General features: G+C 36.6%; 1 protein-coding gene across 4 annotated transcripts in view; it reads right to left on the bottom strand.

Moving 5' to 3' along the window:
- Positions 1 to 19,961, bottom strand: part of LUZP2 (leucine zipper protein 2) — a 502,146-nt gene that overhangs the window by 75,466 nt on the left and 406,719 nt on the right. For all 4 annotated transcript variants that reach the window (XM_058688487.1, XM_058688484.1, XM_058688483.1 and 1 more), the window contains exons 8-9: positions 13,543 to 13,617; positions 650 to 817 (exon numbers count right to left, since the gene is read on the bottom strand). In XM_058688487.1, the coding sequence (XP_058544470.1) occupies positions 650 to 817; positions 13,543 to 13,617 (243 nt within the window). The remainder of the gene's footprint in view (positions 1 to 649; positions 818 to 13,542; positions 13,618 to 19,961) is intronic.

Here is a 19,961-nt window from a genome sequence, read left to right as displayed (position 1 = left end):
ACGTGGGGCTCAAACTCACAGACTTTGAGACGACCTGAGTCAAAGTCAGACGCTCAGCCGACTTAGCCAGCCAGGCACCCCAAGCGTCTGACTCTTGATTTCAGTTCAGGTGATCTCATGGTTTGTGGGACTGAGTCTCATGTTGGGAGTCTGTTTGGGATTCTCCCTCTCCCTCTCTCTCTGTCCCTCCCCTGCTCATGTACTCTCTCAAAATAAATAAATAGACCTTTAAAAAAGGATATTTTAAATTATAAAATAATTATCATCATTAAGATATTAAGTAACATAAAATTAAATTATATAATGAGAAATGTATTAATTATAATACTAAGTGATTATAGTTATTATAAATAAAATGCTCTTAAAATATTATTTTAAAATCATTTTAGATTTTAGAATAATAATGACGATTATTTTACAGTTATGTAATCTTGCCTAAAGAATAACTGACTCTCTAGAAAAAAATGATGTCTTCCAATGTTCTCCAAGTGACCACAAAGACATTACAAAGGGTTACTAACTTCTACTTACTTCCTAATCTTTCAGTGAATTTGATACCTTACTTGGATCCACTCTGCTGATCACATAGAATAAAATATAAAGACAGTGTATTATTTGATTATACTTTCAGAGCATGACTAAAGTGTACCTTGATTTTTGTCCTTGCATCAGGAATCATACTGTCAATTGTCCCAGGGGGAACTGACATCTGAGTTGGATTTGTCCTGGCTAGACTCAAAGGGGGAGGCGGTTGATTACGGAACACAGTTGACAGGCAGAGATGGACGGTCTCTTTCATTGCTTTCAGCTGTGAGTCCTATGGAAAAAACGAGAGAGATGACAACTGTTAACATGTGGTTCTGGTGGTCCTTGACTTTATTTGATTTGATTCTCCCTGTCCTCCTAGCCTACACTCATTCCCCACGCAAATGCCTACCAATTTTCAAATGTAATTGCTTAACTTCTAAATTCCGCTATGACGTGCTGTTTAATGCACACACAGTCTGTTTTTAGGAGCTGTGTCTCATGATCTATTTTGAACACTGAAATTGAGAGACATGTTACTTGAATGGATATGATTTCAATAGTGATAGTTTGCTGGCAAGGCAATGTATGCTAGGGTCATCTTCAAGTAGAAAACGTCCTTAGAAACCTGCCATCTTTCTATTAATATTAATCTCTTTTACTACAAATTATTCACAGGGGCAATGTAGGCCCCTGTGTTTCTCGGATTAGCCTGCAGCACCACTCAATTTCTCCACATATTGGAGAAAACAAATTTTGTTTCTAATAAAACTCTTACTTCCTATGGGCCTTGTTAAGTGGGCCTTGTTACTCTGATGTGATTGTAAATTATAAAATTTACACTTTCTTATATTTGCATAGGATATCACAGTATTTCAAACTCTTTCACATGCGAGAAATAAGTTTATGTTTTCTAACAACTGTGAAACTGGTATCATTATTACTATTTTAATTAAAGAAATGAAAGCTCAAGGTTTTCAGACTTTTGTTTTTTCTGCTTTATATCACAAGGCAGACCGAACTAATGTAGACAACTATCTGTAACTCCCATCTTACCACCAGATTCCACTGCTAAAAATATTTTTAAAAGTTGATAGAGTAAAAAAATAATAATAATATAAAGCTGAGTACAAATCACAGAGAGACCCCCCCCCCCTCCCGACCCCCCACCTGGAGCCAAAATAGAGACCTACAACTTTTAGGACTCTTATGGTAACTCAGGGATAATTTTGGGTATGGATGTAGGCCCAAATAGGAATATGTTACATAACCATCCGTCTCAACACATGAGATGTGGTGTTTGGGGCAAGAGAGATGAAGAGATGAGTTACTGGCGTCAAGATCCCTGGACAAGCTGGCACATGTGGAGACGGCACATGCAGTGTATGCACGGATCAGTGGAATGGCGAAGTCTGTTGTCTTCCCGGTAAGGTAGCATACTCCTCAAAACTCTACTGTCTTTTATACACTATGCCAGGAATACACCTCCATGTAGCGTCTGCTCCTCTTTCCTGTTCTATGGCGTAGATCCTTCCCAAGGTCTCCCTCTGAGCTTCCTACTCTTCTGTGGTACATGACAAGATTTTTTTTGAAGACGAGAAACAATGTCTTGCTAGAACATCAGTTAAGACATCTATTTCGCAACAGCAAGAGATTAAGAACAAAACAAAGCAGCAAGAAGAGCAGCAACTTGGAAATATATAAGAAACAGAACCAATGTGTATTTTCTTCTCATTAATATTTCCCTGACAGGTTATCTAAGACAGCATAAAAATCTGATAAGAACTAGGATGGAGGAGTGTTGTTAAGTGGACATGACATGGCTAAGTTGAATGATGACCTTTTTCCTCAAAATGGTCCCTTTTGTCTGCTTGCCTGAGCCCCTAACTTCCTGTCCTTCTTCCACCCCATTACTTTCTTTCCTTTCTCCTTTCTATTCTATCATGTATTTGTCTTCTTCATATAATTTATCTCTAATTTTTAATTTTTATGCATGTATATATACACACACACACACACACACACACACACACACGTATAAATTGACTATTTTGTTCAAAACTGTGTATTTAGCACTTAACATGATCCTTGACACATTAGAAGGGGCTCGCCAGAAAGTGTTTTGAATAAATGACTTAAACACTTAAGTGAAAGTGTTGTTTCTCTATGTCAAGGAAGGAGAGTGACAAGCTATCTCAATGAAAAAAAAAATAAAATAATCGTTCAAATTTCTCTCCCTACTGGTGCTTTGTTATAATCTCGGCTGACTCTTTTTTTCCCTCAATACGGACTAGAAGATGATGGCATTGTGTGTTGTGTCAGAAGTGAAATATTCCAGGTAGTACTTAATAATTTAAATATGTTTTCTGTCTCACATATTATAGCAAGACAATGGAAATAGAGCTAATATGACAGAGTCAGCAGGTTTGGGCCCAGACTCAAGGTTAATGTGCCTCTGAAATGTAGACTTTCAATCACCTCAGATCATGCAGGAAGGAATGATGGTTATTTTATTCACTGCATTCATACCTTGGACCCTCTAAATACACTATGTATATAAAAGTTGGATCTATCACAGGCCTAAGGTATACTTCACCATAGCAAACAAATTTCTGAGTAATGGCTGAACTTGGATGCTGAAATTATATAATAAACTGCATCAAGTTAATAGCTTAGAACATCAATTTCCAGCAAGTGCTGTTCAGGCAAGATAAAATTTCCACTAGAACAATACAGGGGGGGAGAGGTACATATATGTTATATTTTTAATGATCCGAACTTGGTGCGATAATCTGATCTGTTTGCATAGGTCTCCTGACATGACAGAATCCACATCACAATGACACAACCTCCAGTTCACCACCTTCCATGGCCACGGTAGTATGACTATCTTTGCTCTTCTGTTTCAACCGATTCCTAACCTCTCACCTCCTGATTTTATTTCTTTTTTGAACCATAAGAACTTGACCTGCTACCTTAGATTCTGTCTCTGCTCCTTGATTACACTGTAGATTTTTCCTGCCAGACACCCCAGTTGGCTGTGAGCCACCCTGTCCTCATTTGCTCAGCTGTCTGCCACAAAAACATCTTCCTAGTTAGTTTCTCTGACGTAAGAGAGACTGTTAAGGATACTACGCAGGGTTTGGCTTGACCCAGTTCCATGAGCAGGACTCAGAAAATGATTCTATACCACAACATCATTATATTTTCTTTTTTTTTTTTTTTTTTTTTTCTTTTTTTTTTTATTTATTTTTTATTTATTTATTTTTTAATATATGAAATTTACTGTCAAATTGGTTTCCATACAACACCCAGTGCTCATCCCAAAAGGTGCCCTCCTCAATACCCATCACCCACCCTGCCCTCCCTCCCACCCCCCATCAACCCTCAGTTTGTTCTCAGTTTTTAACAGTCTCTTATGCTTTGGCTCTCTCCCACTCTAACCTCTTTTTTTTTTTTTTTCCCTTCCCCTCCCCCATGGGTTTCTGTTACGTTTCTCAGGATCCACATAAGAGTGAAACCATATGGTATCTGTCTTTCTCTGTATGGCTTATTTCACTTAGCATCACACTCTCCAGTTCCATCCACGTTGCTACAAAAGGCCATATTTCATTTTTTCTCATTGCCACGTAGTATTCCATTGTGTATATAAACCACAATTTCTTTATCCATTCATCAGTTGATGGACATTTAGGCTCTTTCCACAATTTGGCTATTGTTGAGAGTGCTGCTATAAACATTGGGGTACAAGTGCCCCTATGCATCAGTACTCCTGTATCCCTTGGATAAATTCCTAGCAGTGCTATTGCTGGGTCATAGGGTAGGTCTATTTTTAATTTTCTGAGGAACCTCCACACTGCTTTCCAGAGCGGCTGCACCAATTTGCATTCCCACCAACAGTGCAAGAGGGTTCCCGTCTCTCCACATCCTCTCCAGCATCTATAGTCTCCTGATTTCTTCATTTTGGCCACTCTGACTGGCGTGAGGTGGTATCTGAGTGTGGTTTTGATTTGTATTTCCCTGATGAGGAGCGACGTTGAACATCTTTTCATGTGCCTGTTGGCCATCCGGATGTCTTCTTTAGAGAAGTGTCTATTCATGTTTTCTGCCCATTTCTTCACTGGGTTATTTGTTTTTCGGGTGTGGAGTTTGATGAGCTCTTTATAGATTTTGGATACTAGCCCTTTGTCCGATGTGTCATTTGCAAATATCTTTTCCCATTCCGTTGGTTGCCTTTTAGTTTTGTTGGTTGTTTCCTTTGCTGTGCAGAAGCTTTTTATCTTCATAAGGTCCCAGTAATTCACTTTTGCTTTTAATTCCCTTGCCTTTGGGGATGTGCCGAGTAAGAGATTGCTACGGCTGAGGTCAGAGAGGTCTTTTCCTGCTTTCTCCTCTAAGGTTTTGATGGTTTCCTGTCTCACATTCAGGTCCTTTATCCATTTTGAGTTTATTTTTGTGAATGGTGTGAGAAAGTGGTCTAGTTTCAACCTTCTGCATGTTGCTGTCCAGTTCTCCCAGCACCATTTGTTAAAGAGACTGTCTTTTTTCCATTGGATGTTCTTTCCTGCTTTGTCAAAAATGAGTTGGCCATACGTTTGTGGGTCTAGTTCTGGGGTTTCTATTCGATTCCATTGGTCTATGTGTCTGTTTTTATGCCAATACCATGCTGTCTTGATGGTTACAGCTTTGTAGTAGAGGCTAAAGTCTGGGATTGTGATGCCTCCTGCTTTGGTCTTCTTCTTCAAAATTACTTTGGCTATTCGGGGCCTTTTGTGGTTCCATATGAATTTTAGGATTGCTTGTTCTAGTTTCAAGAAGAATGCTGGTGCAATTTTGATTGGGATTGCATTGAATGTGTAGATAGCTTTGGGTAGTATTGACATTTTGACAATATTTATTCTTCCAATCCATGAGCAGGGAATGTCTTTCCATTTCTTTATATCTTCTTCAATTACCTGCATAAGCTTTCTATAGTTTTCAGCATACAGATCTTTTACATCTTTGGTTAGATTTATTCCTAGGTATTTTATGCTTCTTCGTGCAATTGTGAATGGGATCAGTTTCTTTATTTGTCTTTCTGTTGCTTCATTGTTAGTGTATAAGAATGCAACTGATTTCTGTACATTGATTTTGTATCCTGCAACTTTGCTGAATTCATGTATCAGTTCTAGCAGACTTTTGGTGGAGTCTATCGGATTTTCCATGTATAATATCATGTCATCTGCAAAAAGCGAAAGCTTGACTTCATCCTTGCCAATTTTGATGCCTTTGATTTCCTTTTGTTGTCTGATTGCTGATGCTAGAACTTCCAGCACTATATTAAACAACAGCGGTGAGAGTGGGCATCCCTGTCGTGTTCCTGATCTCAGGGAAAAAGCTCTCAGTTTTTCCCCATTGAGGATGATGTTAGCTGTGGGCTTTTCATAAATGGCTTTGATGATCTTTATATTTTCATTTATACTACTGGATGCAGTCTGTTTTGAAATTGAAGGCTACTGTTCATTTTGAAGTTCACCTTAACAGTATGTCACCTAATGAAATACGATGTAAACTGTATAAAGTATATTTTGCCCAGGATCTTACAACCTATTCCCTCCTAAGGTCAGTCTTGTTTTCGCCCTGCTTTTCTTCTCATTGCACCAACCCCTCTTCCCAGTTTGTTTTGCCACATGATAGTAAAAGGCAAACTTTTTAAGAAAAACCTGATTGTCACAACGCCTTTTATTTATAGCCCATCAAAGATTCCAAACGAATTTGTATCCTAGAGCCTTTACACTTGCTGTTTCTAGTGCCTACACAACCACTTTTCCAAATATCTACGAGAAAACTTCCTTTAAAATTTCTCTCTCAGTTCACATCTTATCTTCTTGGAAACACAGTCCCTGAATACCCCTTCCTTAAAGTCTCTGACACATTTCTTACATTAAGTCCTATGGAACCTTGTTGTCATTGCAGACTACCTTATTGTTTATATGGTTAGTGTTTTTTTTTTTTATTTTTTTATTTTTATTTTTTTTAAATTTTTTTTTTCCAACTTTTTTTTTAATTTACTTTTGGGACAGAGAGAGACAGAGCATGAACGGGGGAGGGGCAGAGAGAGAGGGAGACACAGAATCGGAAACAGGCTCCAGGCTCCGAGCCATCAGCCCAGAGCCTGACGCGGGGCTCGAACTCACAGACCGCGAGATCGTGACCTGGCTGAAGTCGGACGCTTAACCGACTGCGCCACCCAGGCGCCCCTATGGTTAGTGTTTTATCTATATCCATTATAATTTAATTTCATTGATGGCCAGTAAAGCATCCCAGTTTCTAACTCAACAAATGTTTGCTCATTTAATAAATAAGGCAAACCCTCCAGAGGATATAGGCTGGTGCTGTTTTACATGAGAAAATATGAAATATTTCTCATTTTATTCTGTATATTGTATAAAGAAAGTATTATTTTGGACATTAAAGTACTGGTGCTTGTGCTATATAGTATGTGAAGCTGATAAGAAATTATTGTGTACACAGATGATCTTAACATGGTGGGAGATTTAGAAGGCAATTTCGTGTGTGTCTATAGGAGGACTCTTCTCAGAAAAATGTGCTTTTTTTCCTGGGAACAAGATATACCTTGCAAGGACAACTGTGCCTCTAATTTCTCACTTCCTAATAGACAGAAATTCACAAGACATTATTCATGCCTCTCTTAATTCATTTACATTAAGGTGTGAGGTCCTCAGAGATATCTGGGTGCAATATAGACTGCTGGCTTTGCAAAGACTACGAAGGGCTGTGAATCCAAATGTTCTCGCCTTAACTTTTATTTCTGCCATGAAATCAACTCTATGAATCCTGTAAGGCCATTTTGATAGTTTTGATTCTCTGCTCTAGGTGGAGAGATAAATAGCTTGTTCATTAATTTACGACATTGTATCTTCATTTATCTAGTTTCTCAATAACGACCTATTATACTCCTGCTATGCGTCAGACACATATGACAAGACGACTTGTTCTTCTTTTCCTACTTAGTCCTGGGAATCTCTGAAGATTGCCTAACGTGCGTTATCTTTGCTATGAATGTAATAGAGTATGCTTTCCTGGGCAAAATTTTGTGAGGGTCCAACGCAAGGGAAACTTTTTTTAATAGGAAAGTTTGAGAGATAGATTTCCATACCATAAAGCTTTTATTTTTTACAGGCCAGTAGCTGAGGCTAACTATAATTCATAAGATATTGCCAAATAAATAATTGTTTGCAAAACCAAGGTTGATTCTTAGATCTTGAGATTATTATTGTGTATATTGGGATAGTAAACTGAAACTTCTTTTATTAAACATGTCGTGAGAACCACGTTAGAGTGTGAAGGTGTTTTCATAATATTTATGAGGTATTTAAGGTTATTTGAAGCCCAGATATAACATTCTTGAGCACTAGGCAACTGAAGAGAGTAAAAAAAAAAAAGTCTCATATAAAGATGATGGAGAGAGGTGGAGAGCAATTTCATTAAACTGTACTTTTTATCCATTTTGAAGTGAGCTAGCATTTCCACCGGCCTTTATGACTGCAGTTTATGAGCCTCGTACATATGGTACAAGAGATTTGTTGAAACCGACCTCCAGTAATACAAAATGCATTTATAGTTTACTGTAGCAAAAACAGTGACAAGATCCTGAAGGTTACAGAGAAAAACTTGTCACCACAGAGAGGCAGTGTCTATGATCTCACTCACTCATATTAGTAATTACTATGCTCACTGAAGGTTTTCCATATGCCAAAAGTTCTCAGTACTTTTTTTTTGTTGTTGTTGGACGCATATAGTTTTGTCACTACCCTTATAAAGTAAGTTTTATTATTATTCCATTTTGCAGTGAAGCATAAGGAGTTTGAGGAATTTGAACATGGTCATTCAGTGGAAGACTTATGATTTGAACACAGGTAGACTGATTCTGGAGACCTTTATATAAATACTGCAATATCAAGCCTCTCCTGCTGAATCCAGACTGTGGCACGGTGTGAGCTAGGCACACCTAAGTGGGGAATGGATAGAGATGGGGTGGAGAAAAGCATAGAATGGGTAAGTCAAAGGTGGGAAAAAAACCACAAAAACTACGTTAACCTGGGGTTCTGTGACTAAGGCCAAATTATAATTTGCCCATGAAGTATTATGTGACCATACCAGTTTATACTACCCACAAGTACTTAAAATATTCATTCTCTGTGCTTTGGAGACCTCCTAGCTCTGCAAACAATTATTTCCTAATTTTTGGTGCCCAATGAAATGTGAGAGGTGTGGAATCCCAGACCATGATTCATACATGTTTTCGGTTTCCCATACATCTTACTGCATGGTAGTCACAGGACTGGCATGTCAAACCTATGTAGCCATTTCAAACCCGACTAAGTGGATTATTTGAAGTCGAACCAGGGAAAAGATTTAACATAAGGGAGAACATTCTAACAGAGTTGTTAAAAACTTAGAGGCTGGACTGGCTCAGGGTCATAGGAATCCAGTGTCTTCCCAGGACGTAAAGCATGTTATAGAGATTGTGGCAGGGATGTCCAGAGAAAGGATTAAAAAAAAATTTTTTTTTTAATGGTCTAGTTGAATTTTAGGATCATATGTATTCTGATTTTCTGATTCTCTCAACTCTGTAAAGACTTTTTCCCTTTTTATTTATTTATTTTTTTTTTAAATTTTTTTTTTCAACGTTTTTTATTTATTTTTGGGACAGAGAGAGACATAGCATGAACGGGGGAGGGGCAGAGAGAGAGGGAGACACAGAATCGGAAACAGGCTCCAGGCTCTGAGCCATCAGCCCAGAGCCTGACGCGGGGCTCGAACTCACGGACCGCGAGATCGTGACCTGGCTGAAGTCGGACGCTTAACCGACTGCGCCACCCAGGCGCCCCATCTTTCTTTTTTTTTTTTTTTTTTAAATTTTTTTTTTGACTTTTTCCCTTTTTAAAAAGTAGTATTCTAGGGGCGCCTGGGTGGCGCAGTCGGTTAAGCGTCCGACTTCAGCCAGGTCACGATCTCGCGGTCCGTGAGTTCGAGCCCCGCGTCAGGCTCTGGGCTGATGGCCTGGAGCCTGTTTCCGATTCTGTGTCTCCCTCTCTCTCTGCCCCTCCCCCGTTCATGCTCTGTCTCTCTCTGTCCCAAAAATAAATAAAAAACGTTGAAAAAAAAAAATTTAAAAAAAAAAAAAAAAAAAAAAAGTAGTATTCTATAGCATGAGTTGGATATAGTCAACATACATTAACATAAATTAGTATAAACTTCTTTTTTCATAAATTAAAAAAATCTCATAAAGCTGGAATCTTGGTAACATGAATTATACTTGACCTCACTTACAAAATAGCATGCAGGCTTCCTCAAAACTACTAAATATTATTTTAAATACTCGGAAAAACACAAAATAAGACAGTCACAAAGGAATGGAGTTGTTAAAATATCTAGTTGTTCATTCAAAAGCCTCATTGTCAAAGATCTAAACCTTAAGAAGCAATATCATTAGAATTCACAAAATGCCCTTACTAATTTGTTAGTATAATACCTTCTGGATATCCTGTTTGAAAAGTTAGCTATGTTAGCTATGTAATTGTTTTTGGCCATATGTGGTAATGCCTACGTGAGACCCAAGTACCTGGGAAGTAGAATTTTAGCCTGGTTCTTCACAGCTACTGCATAGAAGGGAGATACCTTAAGAACTCCATAATGAATCTGCCTGAAATATTCCATCTACTCTATCCTGTATCAAAACACCCATAGTTGAAGGCAACCTCTTTTCCTTAGAAAACTGCTAAATGTATACAGTGTATTATTTCAAAGCAAGTCTATGATCATCTTACATGTTTATTTTTTAAAATAAAATGGTTGCTATGCTGTGATCTCCAAAATGGAAAGCTCTTGACAGGAGATAGCATGCTTTCTTTATTTTTTAATGTAACTTATTTTGAAAAATATAGGGGTATATAGAGAACAATATAACAAATATCAGGTAAATATCAATCTGAATTAAATGTTAAAAAGCATCATGTTTATTATATATTTGTCACATATGGTATTTATTATAATTTTGTAAAATACATATGAAACATGCATATACATATTGGTAATATACACACACCCATGGCATGTATTATATGTATCTAACGTATATATACAATGCATATACAACATGATGCATGTATATAATATGTACAATATACATATGTGTGTACATGAATTAAAGACTATTTATCTGTGTCTATACAATTACTAGAGAATTTATACAATTATTAGTAGAAGTATTTTAAAGCATTCTTAGTGTTATTTTACTCCATCTTTCCCCAAGGCAATTGGGTCCTTGAATTTGATATGTATTTTTCTACTTCAGCTATTTATCTGATATATAATCAAAACAAAATGTGATTTGTGTATTTGAACAATTGTTGAATACTATATATATAATTCTGAATATTTTTACTCAACAGTATATGTTACAGATGTATCAATATTGATATAAATGTCTTTATATTTATTCATTAATATTAAATTTTGATTACTATTTGAAAATGTAAGTATGGAAAATATATAAAATGTATATGCTAATTCTAACAGTAAACATTTAAATTATTTCAATTTGCTATTAATACAAACATTATTGTATTCAATGTCTTTATGCATGTTTCCAAGCACATAGGGATAGTGCAAATTCTAGGATACATACATTTATACTGATTTAATAATTATACTCCCACCACTAGTCTATCAGAATTTGGTATCATCAGGCTTTTTAATTTTTACCAATTTGATGGTGTTGAGATGACATCTCATTGTTTTTATTCACATTTAAAATTTTCTAAAGTTAAGTACCTTTTGTTAATAAATTGCAGTGAAATATAGAAGATAATGAAAAAAGTGCATGGGTCTTAAGTGTACTTTTAAAAATTTATACACAATTTAAAGGAATATTGCTGTTTACATATTGATTTAGGATTGTGACATCTGTCTCTTGGACTGATCTATAATTTTCCATGTGGAAAATTTTTAAGTCATTATCCCTACAAATATTGCTTCTGTTTGTCATTCTTTCTGGGACAACAGTTATAAATACTTTATTTTTTTTTGAATTGATATAAATTTCTTATTCTCTTTCTATTTACTTCCCACTTATCTGTACCTTCTCTATATTAGTAAAGGTATTGGACATTAACTGTCCTTACATTTTACTTGTCTTCAGTTCTATTATGTCCAATCATCCAATCTTCTACTGAACAGCATTAAAGTCTTAATTATGTGCATTATATTGTTCTAATTCTAGAATATCTACCTGATTTTTATAGATTCTGAGTTTAGTGAAATATTTTATCTTTTTTTTTCTGTTTTGATTACTTTCCACTATTGTGACACACACACATCATCTTTGTAAAATTTTTGTTTTCTCATTTCAGTCTCTGAATCAGTTCCAGTTATGCTTTCCTTGTTTTCTTTTTGTATACTGATCAGATTGTATTCCCTCTCCACATGTCTAGAATGCTTTCATTACATGTCAAATACTGTGTATAAATGAACCAAAAATTCCCCAGATGATATCTTCCACAAGAAAGGGTCTACCTTTCCAATGTTAGACAGAATTATGGCTGATAATTCCAATCCAATCAAGAATTGATCTCAGGGGGATGTGTTGAAGGCCTGGTAAAATGCAGATTACTCCTGGATAGCCCTGTTACTTTCCAAGATTTTGATGGAGAATAATGTGGTGTTTGTCTCCTTAAGTCTAAAATGCTATGATTGATTTCTCAGATTCAGAGTTTCCTATATTAACATGTGCTAGATATATGACCTAAGTATTACAGAAAATTGCATTGGGTATTTGATAAATGGGTGTGAGGAAACAAAGAGATTATTTTAAAATAACTCTACTCTTTTGTTCTGAATGAATTATAGAATAAAGTCATATTTACTTACTATAATTTTATAAACTTGATTTAAAAGTGAAAAAAAAGAGAAGCATTAAGAAATGTTGCCAGATACCATAATTCTGAATTATATAATCAATTTATTCCTCTACGTTTCCCTCTCCATATGCCAATGGCCTAGTCTCCATGTATCTCTCATATGAAGAGTACTGAAAAGCACAGGTAGGCATCATATTGGAGTTGTGGTTTATCCTGGCAACACATAATCGTAACACAATGAAAGATTAATAAAACCAAAATGAAATAGGTAGGGTAAAAAGAGGTGAAGAAAATCTTTTGGAATTAGTGGTGATGGCAGCACAACTTTGTGAACTTTAAAAATGCAACTGTCATGGCAATGAATTATGTTTAAGAAAAGCTGTCCTAAAGATGGACAGTCACCCACACTTTCATTATCTTGGTTAGGACAGATTTGTTTAGGACAGCTACCTTCCTGATTCATGACTCTACCTCCAGAACTCTGATTTAAAATTTCCAAAATAAAGTGTCAATGACTACTTCCATTTGTTTCATAACTCATTCAACCAGAGTTAATACATGGCATCTTTGTTGGTGCTTTCAAGCATGTTTATTCGTAGTATTATAGAACAAATGTACCAGTAAGGTGGAAAATGAAGCCATGAACTCACAAGGCTGAACCTTGAGTCAGTTTACTGTAGCAGCAAAAACAAGGAAAGAATTGGGTTCCCAGGAGAATATCAAGTACTCATGAATTCTATAACCATCTTCCAAGCATGGCATCTGGAACCGCATTAATAAATCAAGTGAAGGGGCACCTGGGTGGCTCGGTTGGTTAAGCGTCCGACTTCGGCTCAGGTCATGATCTTGCGGTCCGTGAGTTCGAGCCCCGCGTCGGGCTCTGTGCTGACAGCTCAGAGCCTGGAGCCTGTTTCAGATTCTGTGTCTCCCTCTCTCTGTGACCCTCCCCCATTCATGCTCTGTCTCTCTCTGTCTCAAAAATAAATAAACGTTAAAAAAAAATTAAAAAAAAAATAAATCAAGTGAAGCAATAGGTATACCCTAGTTTTGCTGCTAAAACTGAAGTTGTAACGATTCATGGATGTAAACTTACCCGGTCAAGAGCTGCTTTCTCTAGCTCAATTTTGGCCACAGCTAATTTTCGTTCCAGATCAGTAAGTTGTTGGGCCTGTAAAATGAAAAAAAGCAAATCTTTTTAAGTAAATTCTATAATGTCCCTTTTTAGTTTAAGCATCTTTCATTCATTGCAAAGAATAAAAAAAAAAAACAAAACAAAAAAAAAAAAAAACCTTGTGAGATCTATTTAGAACTCAGGTTAAAAGTTTTGTATTATATGTGGTTAAGCTTCAGAAAATGGTTTGTTCTGGATTAATACACACTAAATTCTTTACTGGACCAACACATCTAGTTGCTGAGTTCCAGTTCAAGTCCCTGAAAATACTCTGAAATAAATCAGTTATGTTTCTAGTTGCTCTGGACTGAATTTTATTTCCTTAAAATTCATATGTTGAAACTCTATCTCCTCCCACCACGTGGTTGGATTTGGAGACAAGCCCTTTAGAGAGGTAAAAAAGGTGAGATGAGGTCATAAAGGGGTGACTCTAATCCCATATGACTGATGTCCTGATAAGAAGAGACACCAGAGACCTATCTCTCTCCATGCTCACCTGGAGTAAAGGCCATGTGAAGACACAGTGAGACGGCACTCTCTGCAAGCCAGGGAGAGCCCTCACAAGAAAACAAGTCTGCCAGCACCTTAGTCTCACATTTCTTGCCCTCAGAATGGTGAGAAAATAAATTTCTGTTGTTTAAGCCACGCAGTCTGTGGCTTATGTTATGGCAGTCTTTTGTTATGACAGCCTGAGCATCTAATTAACAGCATGTCAAAGACAAGAAGATATATGCTGGTGACTTCTGGAATGAAAGGAGTCTCTCTTCTTTATCAGAGTGAATAAACAGCATATATTTTTTTAAATTTTTCTTGGTAATATTGTATAAGGATGTTTACGACTAAGTTCTAATAGCCTCATTTCTAGAAAACGAGAACATCATGAGGCTAAATTGCCCTAGAGAAGAAAGCAGAGCATAGAAAATAGCAAATAAATGTATTATAGGATCTGGTGAATGAAAACTTCTCAACCAAACCACACATGAAATCAAATGAACTTTGCATTTTCATTAACGTGAGAAAATAAGATTCATTTTTCATTAATTAAATTCTTGTTAGATATTTATATTTTGTTATTTAAAAATAAAAGATTCCAATCTTCTGCTTACAGTAACTGGTCTTGGTCTAGTCCTTGTCCATAAACAACTATAAGCTAACTATGTCAGGTTGTGAACCAGGAAATATGGAAAACTCACTGCGTGAGAACTGTCACTATACCAGACTTTTTGCCTCAGGGCAATTTCCTGACCTAGCTGCAAGGGCTGTGGCCCAAGCAGATCACTGTAGTTGCACCGAGCTGTGGAGGCAGAGATCAGAGTTTGGGGATGATTAAATGCCTACGGTGTACTGGGAAAAGGAGCAGAGACAGAGGGAGGCAAGCAAGGGCAGCACTTCCAAAAATCAGTTTGCGGGGGTGTTCCTGAAAATCCTTGGCTGAGAAATGGGCTGCACATACACAGGGTGATATATTACACAAGGCTAATCACAAGTAACTGTTATATGAGCAGAACAAAACCCACATCAGAGATTGAGCCTTGCAGAAGGATGTTAGCATTCTAGACACATTCATAAGCCTTATTTACACACCATAGGCAACAAAGGAACAGCCATGCACGAGAGCAGTGGTTGGCAAATTAAAACCCAAAGGCCAAATCTGGCCCACTGCCTGTTTTTGTAGATAAAATTTTATTGGAACACAGCCACCTTTATTTATTTATGTATTGTAAACTGTTGTGCTACCATGGTAGAATTGAGTACCTGCAATGGAGACCATATAGATTGCAAAGAGTGAAGAGTTTGTTATGTGATCAATTCTAGAAAATATCTGCTGAGGCCTGCTCTAATATAAAATCTACTTTAGGCCTACCTGAACTATATCTACATCAAAACCTAGATAAGATTCTGGGAGGTCAAGGTGGGGACAGAGTTTTGGAGGTTTAGCTCAGTCAAGTGAGAAGAACTTAGATATGATCTTGGACGTTAACATATATGCACTTACAAAGTATAAAGCCAACTCTACATCAAGGCAATACCAGTATTTTAACTGCATTATTGGACAAAAATTAACAATCTTAAAAAGCATATAAAATCCAGCATCTTTCTAACGTATAAATGACAATGTCCAGCACAGAATAAAATCTTACTAGGTATTCAGAGAAATGAAATATATGACCTAAAGTTAAACAAAAGAACAGATAATGGTAGCCAATGAGCCTGAGGAAACAGCTGAAGAAATGAAGCTTTCAGCAGAAAACCACCCCTTTCAAGTTTATTTTTATGCCAGATGAATTTTATAGAATATGCACTATGTCATTCATGTTACTAAAAAAAAGTCTTAAATATACAATGGAACTGTATTGTGTATGTAGAATTGATATGAAAGAAAAATGGAGAAAAAGATATAGGCCAGGAGGGAGAATGAGTTTCCACCCATGCACTATTTACCATTAGAGATAGATGGTAGTCGTGGGCACATCATCTTTAACGCCCAAACATCTCCTTACAGATTTTTGTTCTTTATATTAGTCTTGGGAATCATGACAGCTCTTTCTAGCTACTTCCCCAGTACTCTACTTAGCTTTTTGGTTCTTAACTAATGAGTCTTAGACTCTGAACCACACATATAGAAAGTATAAAACATTCTATAAAACATCTAGAAGTTTTATTCATCATGACTATCACTAAAAAAAAAACTGCATTCATGAAAGGTGGATATCAGATGATTCCTTTTATACTGTGCATTGGGAAGTTTCTGTGATCTATATAAATCTGGATTGAACATATTGCTTTGAAATTTGATCTAGAAGTATCTCATTTTTCTTTACTGTCATATTTATCTACGTCATGAAGATAAAAAAAACCTTCCTTAAATTAGTATGAATCTATTTTATCTTTGTCTATCATGAATTTTCTAAGAGAAAATAACTTCTAGGAGTAATGATTCTAGATCATAACATAATATGTAATTTTTCATTTGCAATAGCTTGAGAAAAAATGGAGGTTGTCTACTTTGTGCCTTTTTTACGGCAGGTATCATCAGTTCAATATATACTATCTTAAAATCCTGGATGAGGAGTGGTCTTTCAAATTACATAAATAGCTTGCTACTTAATCTTATTAGTTAATAGTTACTTTAAATAATTATGAGTTTAAATAAACAATGAGATACCACCTCACACCTGTCAGAATGGCTAAAATTAACAACTCAGGAAACAACAGATGTTGGCAAGGATGCAAAGAAAGGGGAACCCTTTTGCACTGTTCGTGGGAATGCAAACTGATGCAGCCACTCTGGAAAACAGTATGGAGGTTCCTCAAAAAATTAAAAATAGAGCTACCTTATGACCCAACAATTGCACTACTAGGTATTTATCCAAAGGATCCCAAAGTGCTGATTCAAAGGTATACATTCACCCCAATGTTAATAGCAGTACTATCAACAATAGCCAAATTATGGAAAGAGCCCAAATGTCCATCTACTGATGAATACATAAAGAAGATGTGGCATAAAAATACAATCATGGGGCTCCTGGGTGGCTCAGTTGGTTAAGCATCCGACTTTGGCTCAGGTCACGATCGCACAGTCTGTGAGTTCAAGACCCACGTCGGGCTCTGTGCTGACAGCTCAGAGCCTAGAGCCTGCTTCGGATTATGTGTCTCCCTCTCTCTCTGCCCTTCCCCTGCTCATGCTCTGTCTCTGTCTCAAAAATAAATAAAAACATTAAAAAAATTTAAAAAATACAATTAAATACTACTTGGCAATGAAAAAGCATGAAATCTCACCATCTCCAACAATATGGTTGGAACTACATGTCATTATGCTAAGCAAAATAATTCAGTCAGAGTAAAACAAGTATCATATGACTTCACTCATATGTGTAATTTAAGAAACACAACAGATGAACATAAGGGAAGGGAAGGAAAAATAAGATACAAACACAGAGGCAGGCAAACGATAAGAGACTCTTAAACATAGAGAACAAACTGAGGGTTGCTGGAGGGGACATAGGTGGGGGGATGGGTTAAATGGGTGATGGGCATTAAGGAGGGCAATTTTGGGGATGAGCACTGGCTATCATATCTAAGAGATGAATTACTGGGTTCTACTCCTGAAGCCAAGACTACACTGTATGTTAACTCACTTGAATTTAAATAAATAAGTAAGTAAATAAATAAATAAATAAATAAATAAACAAAATATAAACATTTTTCAAAATAAAAATAAAGTGTAAATATGCAATTACCCTTTGAAAAAAGAATACATACATACACACATACATACTTTGTGAATATAAATAAAGTATAAAATACTTTCTGCTTCTGTATTATTGTATTCATGGGTATTTTTGGTATTTACTTATATCCTTTTATCTAATATAGATCTGTATTTTTGTTTTATTCTCTCTTTGCTAATACATAGTGGTAAGCCCCATTTAATAATCATAAATACCATTTTGTAATTACCATGGTGTGGTAGGCACATGTCCATTCCCATATATTACCTCCCAAATGTTATCATTAAACCGAGGAGGCAGATAGTATTACCATCTTTGACTAATTTGGAAAACGGAGCAGAGAGAATAGACACAGAACTAGAGTGAAGTTTTGGTACCAAGTATGCCTGACTCCAAACATATGACACTAAGCTACTTTTACAGTAATGGTTTAAAAGCTAAATTGGGCAACACAGGTCCTGGTATACCTACAAAGTAGACAACTTCACTCATGGCTCAGTTTCAACTGCTTTACATCACATTGCTTCTTAAACCTTTCTGTATTCATCATTAGAGCTATCAATGTGTATTCTACATAGTCGGGAAACAAAATTATATTGGTGTTCTATTTGAAATCAGAGGCACTTTAACTTCACTGGTGGAATTACAAGTGTTTTACTAGGCTCTCAGAAGAGACAGAGATATTTTGACCCCAAAGCATTATATGATGTGTCAATGGCCTTCTTTATAGTTTACTGAATAAAGAAGATTTCTTACACACCTCAGGGTCTTCACATGTACCTGCTCTTTCTACTTAGAATCATGGAAAATTCTCTGTTACCCTGTTTTCCCTGGTAAATTCTTACTCATCCTTTTTAGAGCCCAGTTGAAATGCTGATTCTCATAGACTGAAAACATAATTTCATCATTCTCGTTATATTCTTTGTGAGATATTGTATTTTTTCTATTACTTTTACCAGTTGTGGTTCTTGAAATAGAAAATGATTGGTATGATATGGACACAACCCAATAAAATCTGACTCTGCCCTGAATGCTGGAACAAGGTTCTGAGAGTTCTTTGCCTGACAGGTGTCAAGTAGTCAAGCAGTCCCTAAGCAGCAGCACTTCAGCAGCTCCTAAGCAGGCTTGCCAAATCCCCATCAATTCAGCCAGGAAGGAGACAGGAGCCCAAATAAATTTGGACAGTTTATTACTCACACTGAAAACATAAGGAAGATCAGCATGGTGTTGGGGCTCCATGTCTCTAGTATCACTGGATGACATCAAACCAGGGTGCCATATCAAAGGCAACATATGTCTCTCTGCCATTGTGGATCCAACTCCAAACTACAGCAAAGCCATTTAGAGCCCACAGCTATACCCAAAGGAGGAACAGAAGTGTAATATGGAAAGTCCCACACCGTAATGACATTAGGAAGGCAAACAGGAAATTGCTACAAGGCAACCTCCTATGAGATAGGGAGGCAGATGAGAAACAGTCCTGTAACATCACCAAATAAGACTACCTGTCTTTATATGTTCCATGGAAGATCACAGGACATGCCCCCAAGACTTGAGTTAAACCCCATGCTAGCCTTGCCCATGTGATCTAAGTGTAGATGTACATGGTTATCAGGATGTTATGGCAGAGCCATCGTGCTATAACAGGTGTTAGCCATTTATGGGTGAATGACAGTTAGGAGAGATGCCAAGAAAGATGAAGGGTTCAAGAAGGGCCAGCATGAAGGGGATAATAGTTATGTACCAGTTGGTACAGAAGTACTTTAATATTTGGACAATCTGCACGTCTGTATTAAAATATACTGGCTAAGTCAATCCCTACTTATTACAGTTGTCATCTATCCATTTATCTGTTTGTTAATGTCTCATTCCCTCATTGGACAACAGTCTCAGAACACAAATTGCTTCTGTTTTGCTAACCCTTCAATCAATAATTCTTAGATTAGTGATGGGTACCTAGGAGATGCTTAATAAGTATTTGATGAATGAATGAATGAACAAATGAGTACATTTGGAGCTGACACCATGTAGTGTACTAAGAAAACAGATTTCTTATCTTCCTCCAGAGAACTTAATTTGTTTTGTCCTCATTTGTGTCTGTAGAACCCC

The sequence above is a fragment of the Neofelis nebulosa genome, chromosome 10, assembly GCF_028018385.1.
Source record: "Neofelis nebulosa isolate mNeoNeb1 chromosome 10, mNeoNeb1.pri, whole genome shotgun sequence".
Lineage (NCBI taxonomy): Eukaryota > Metazoa > Chordata > Mammalia > Carnivora > Felidae > Neofelis > Neofelis nebulosa.
The sequence above is the reverse complement of the archived record's forward strand: the minus strand, read 5'-3'. Positions and strand labels throughout refer to the sequence as shown.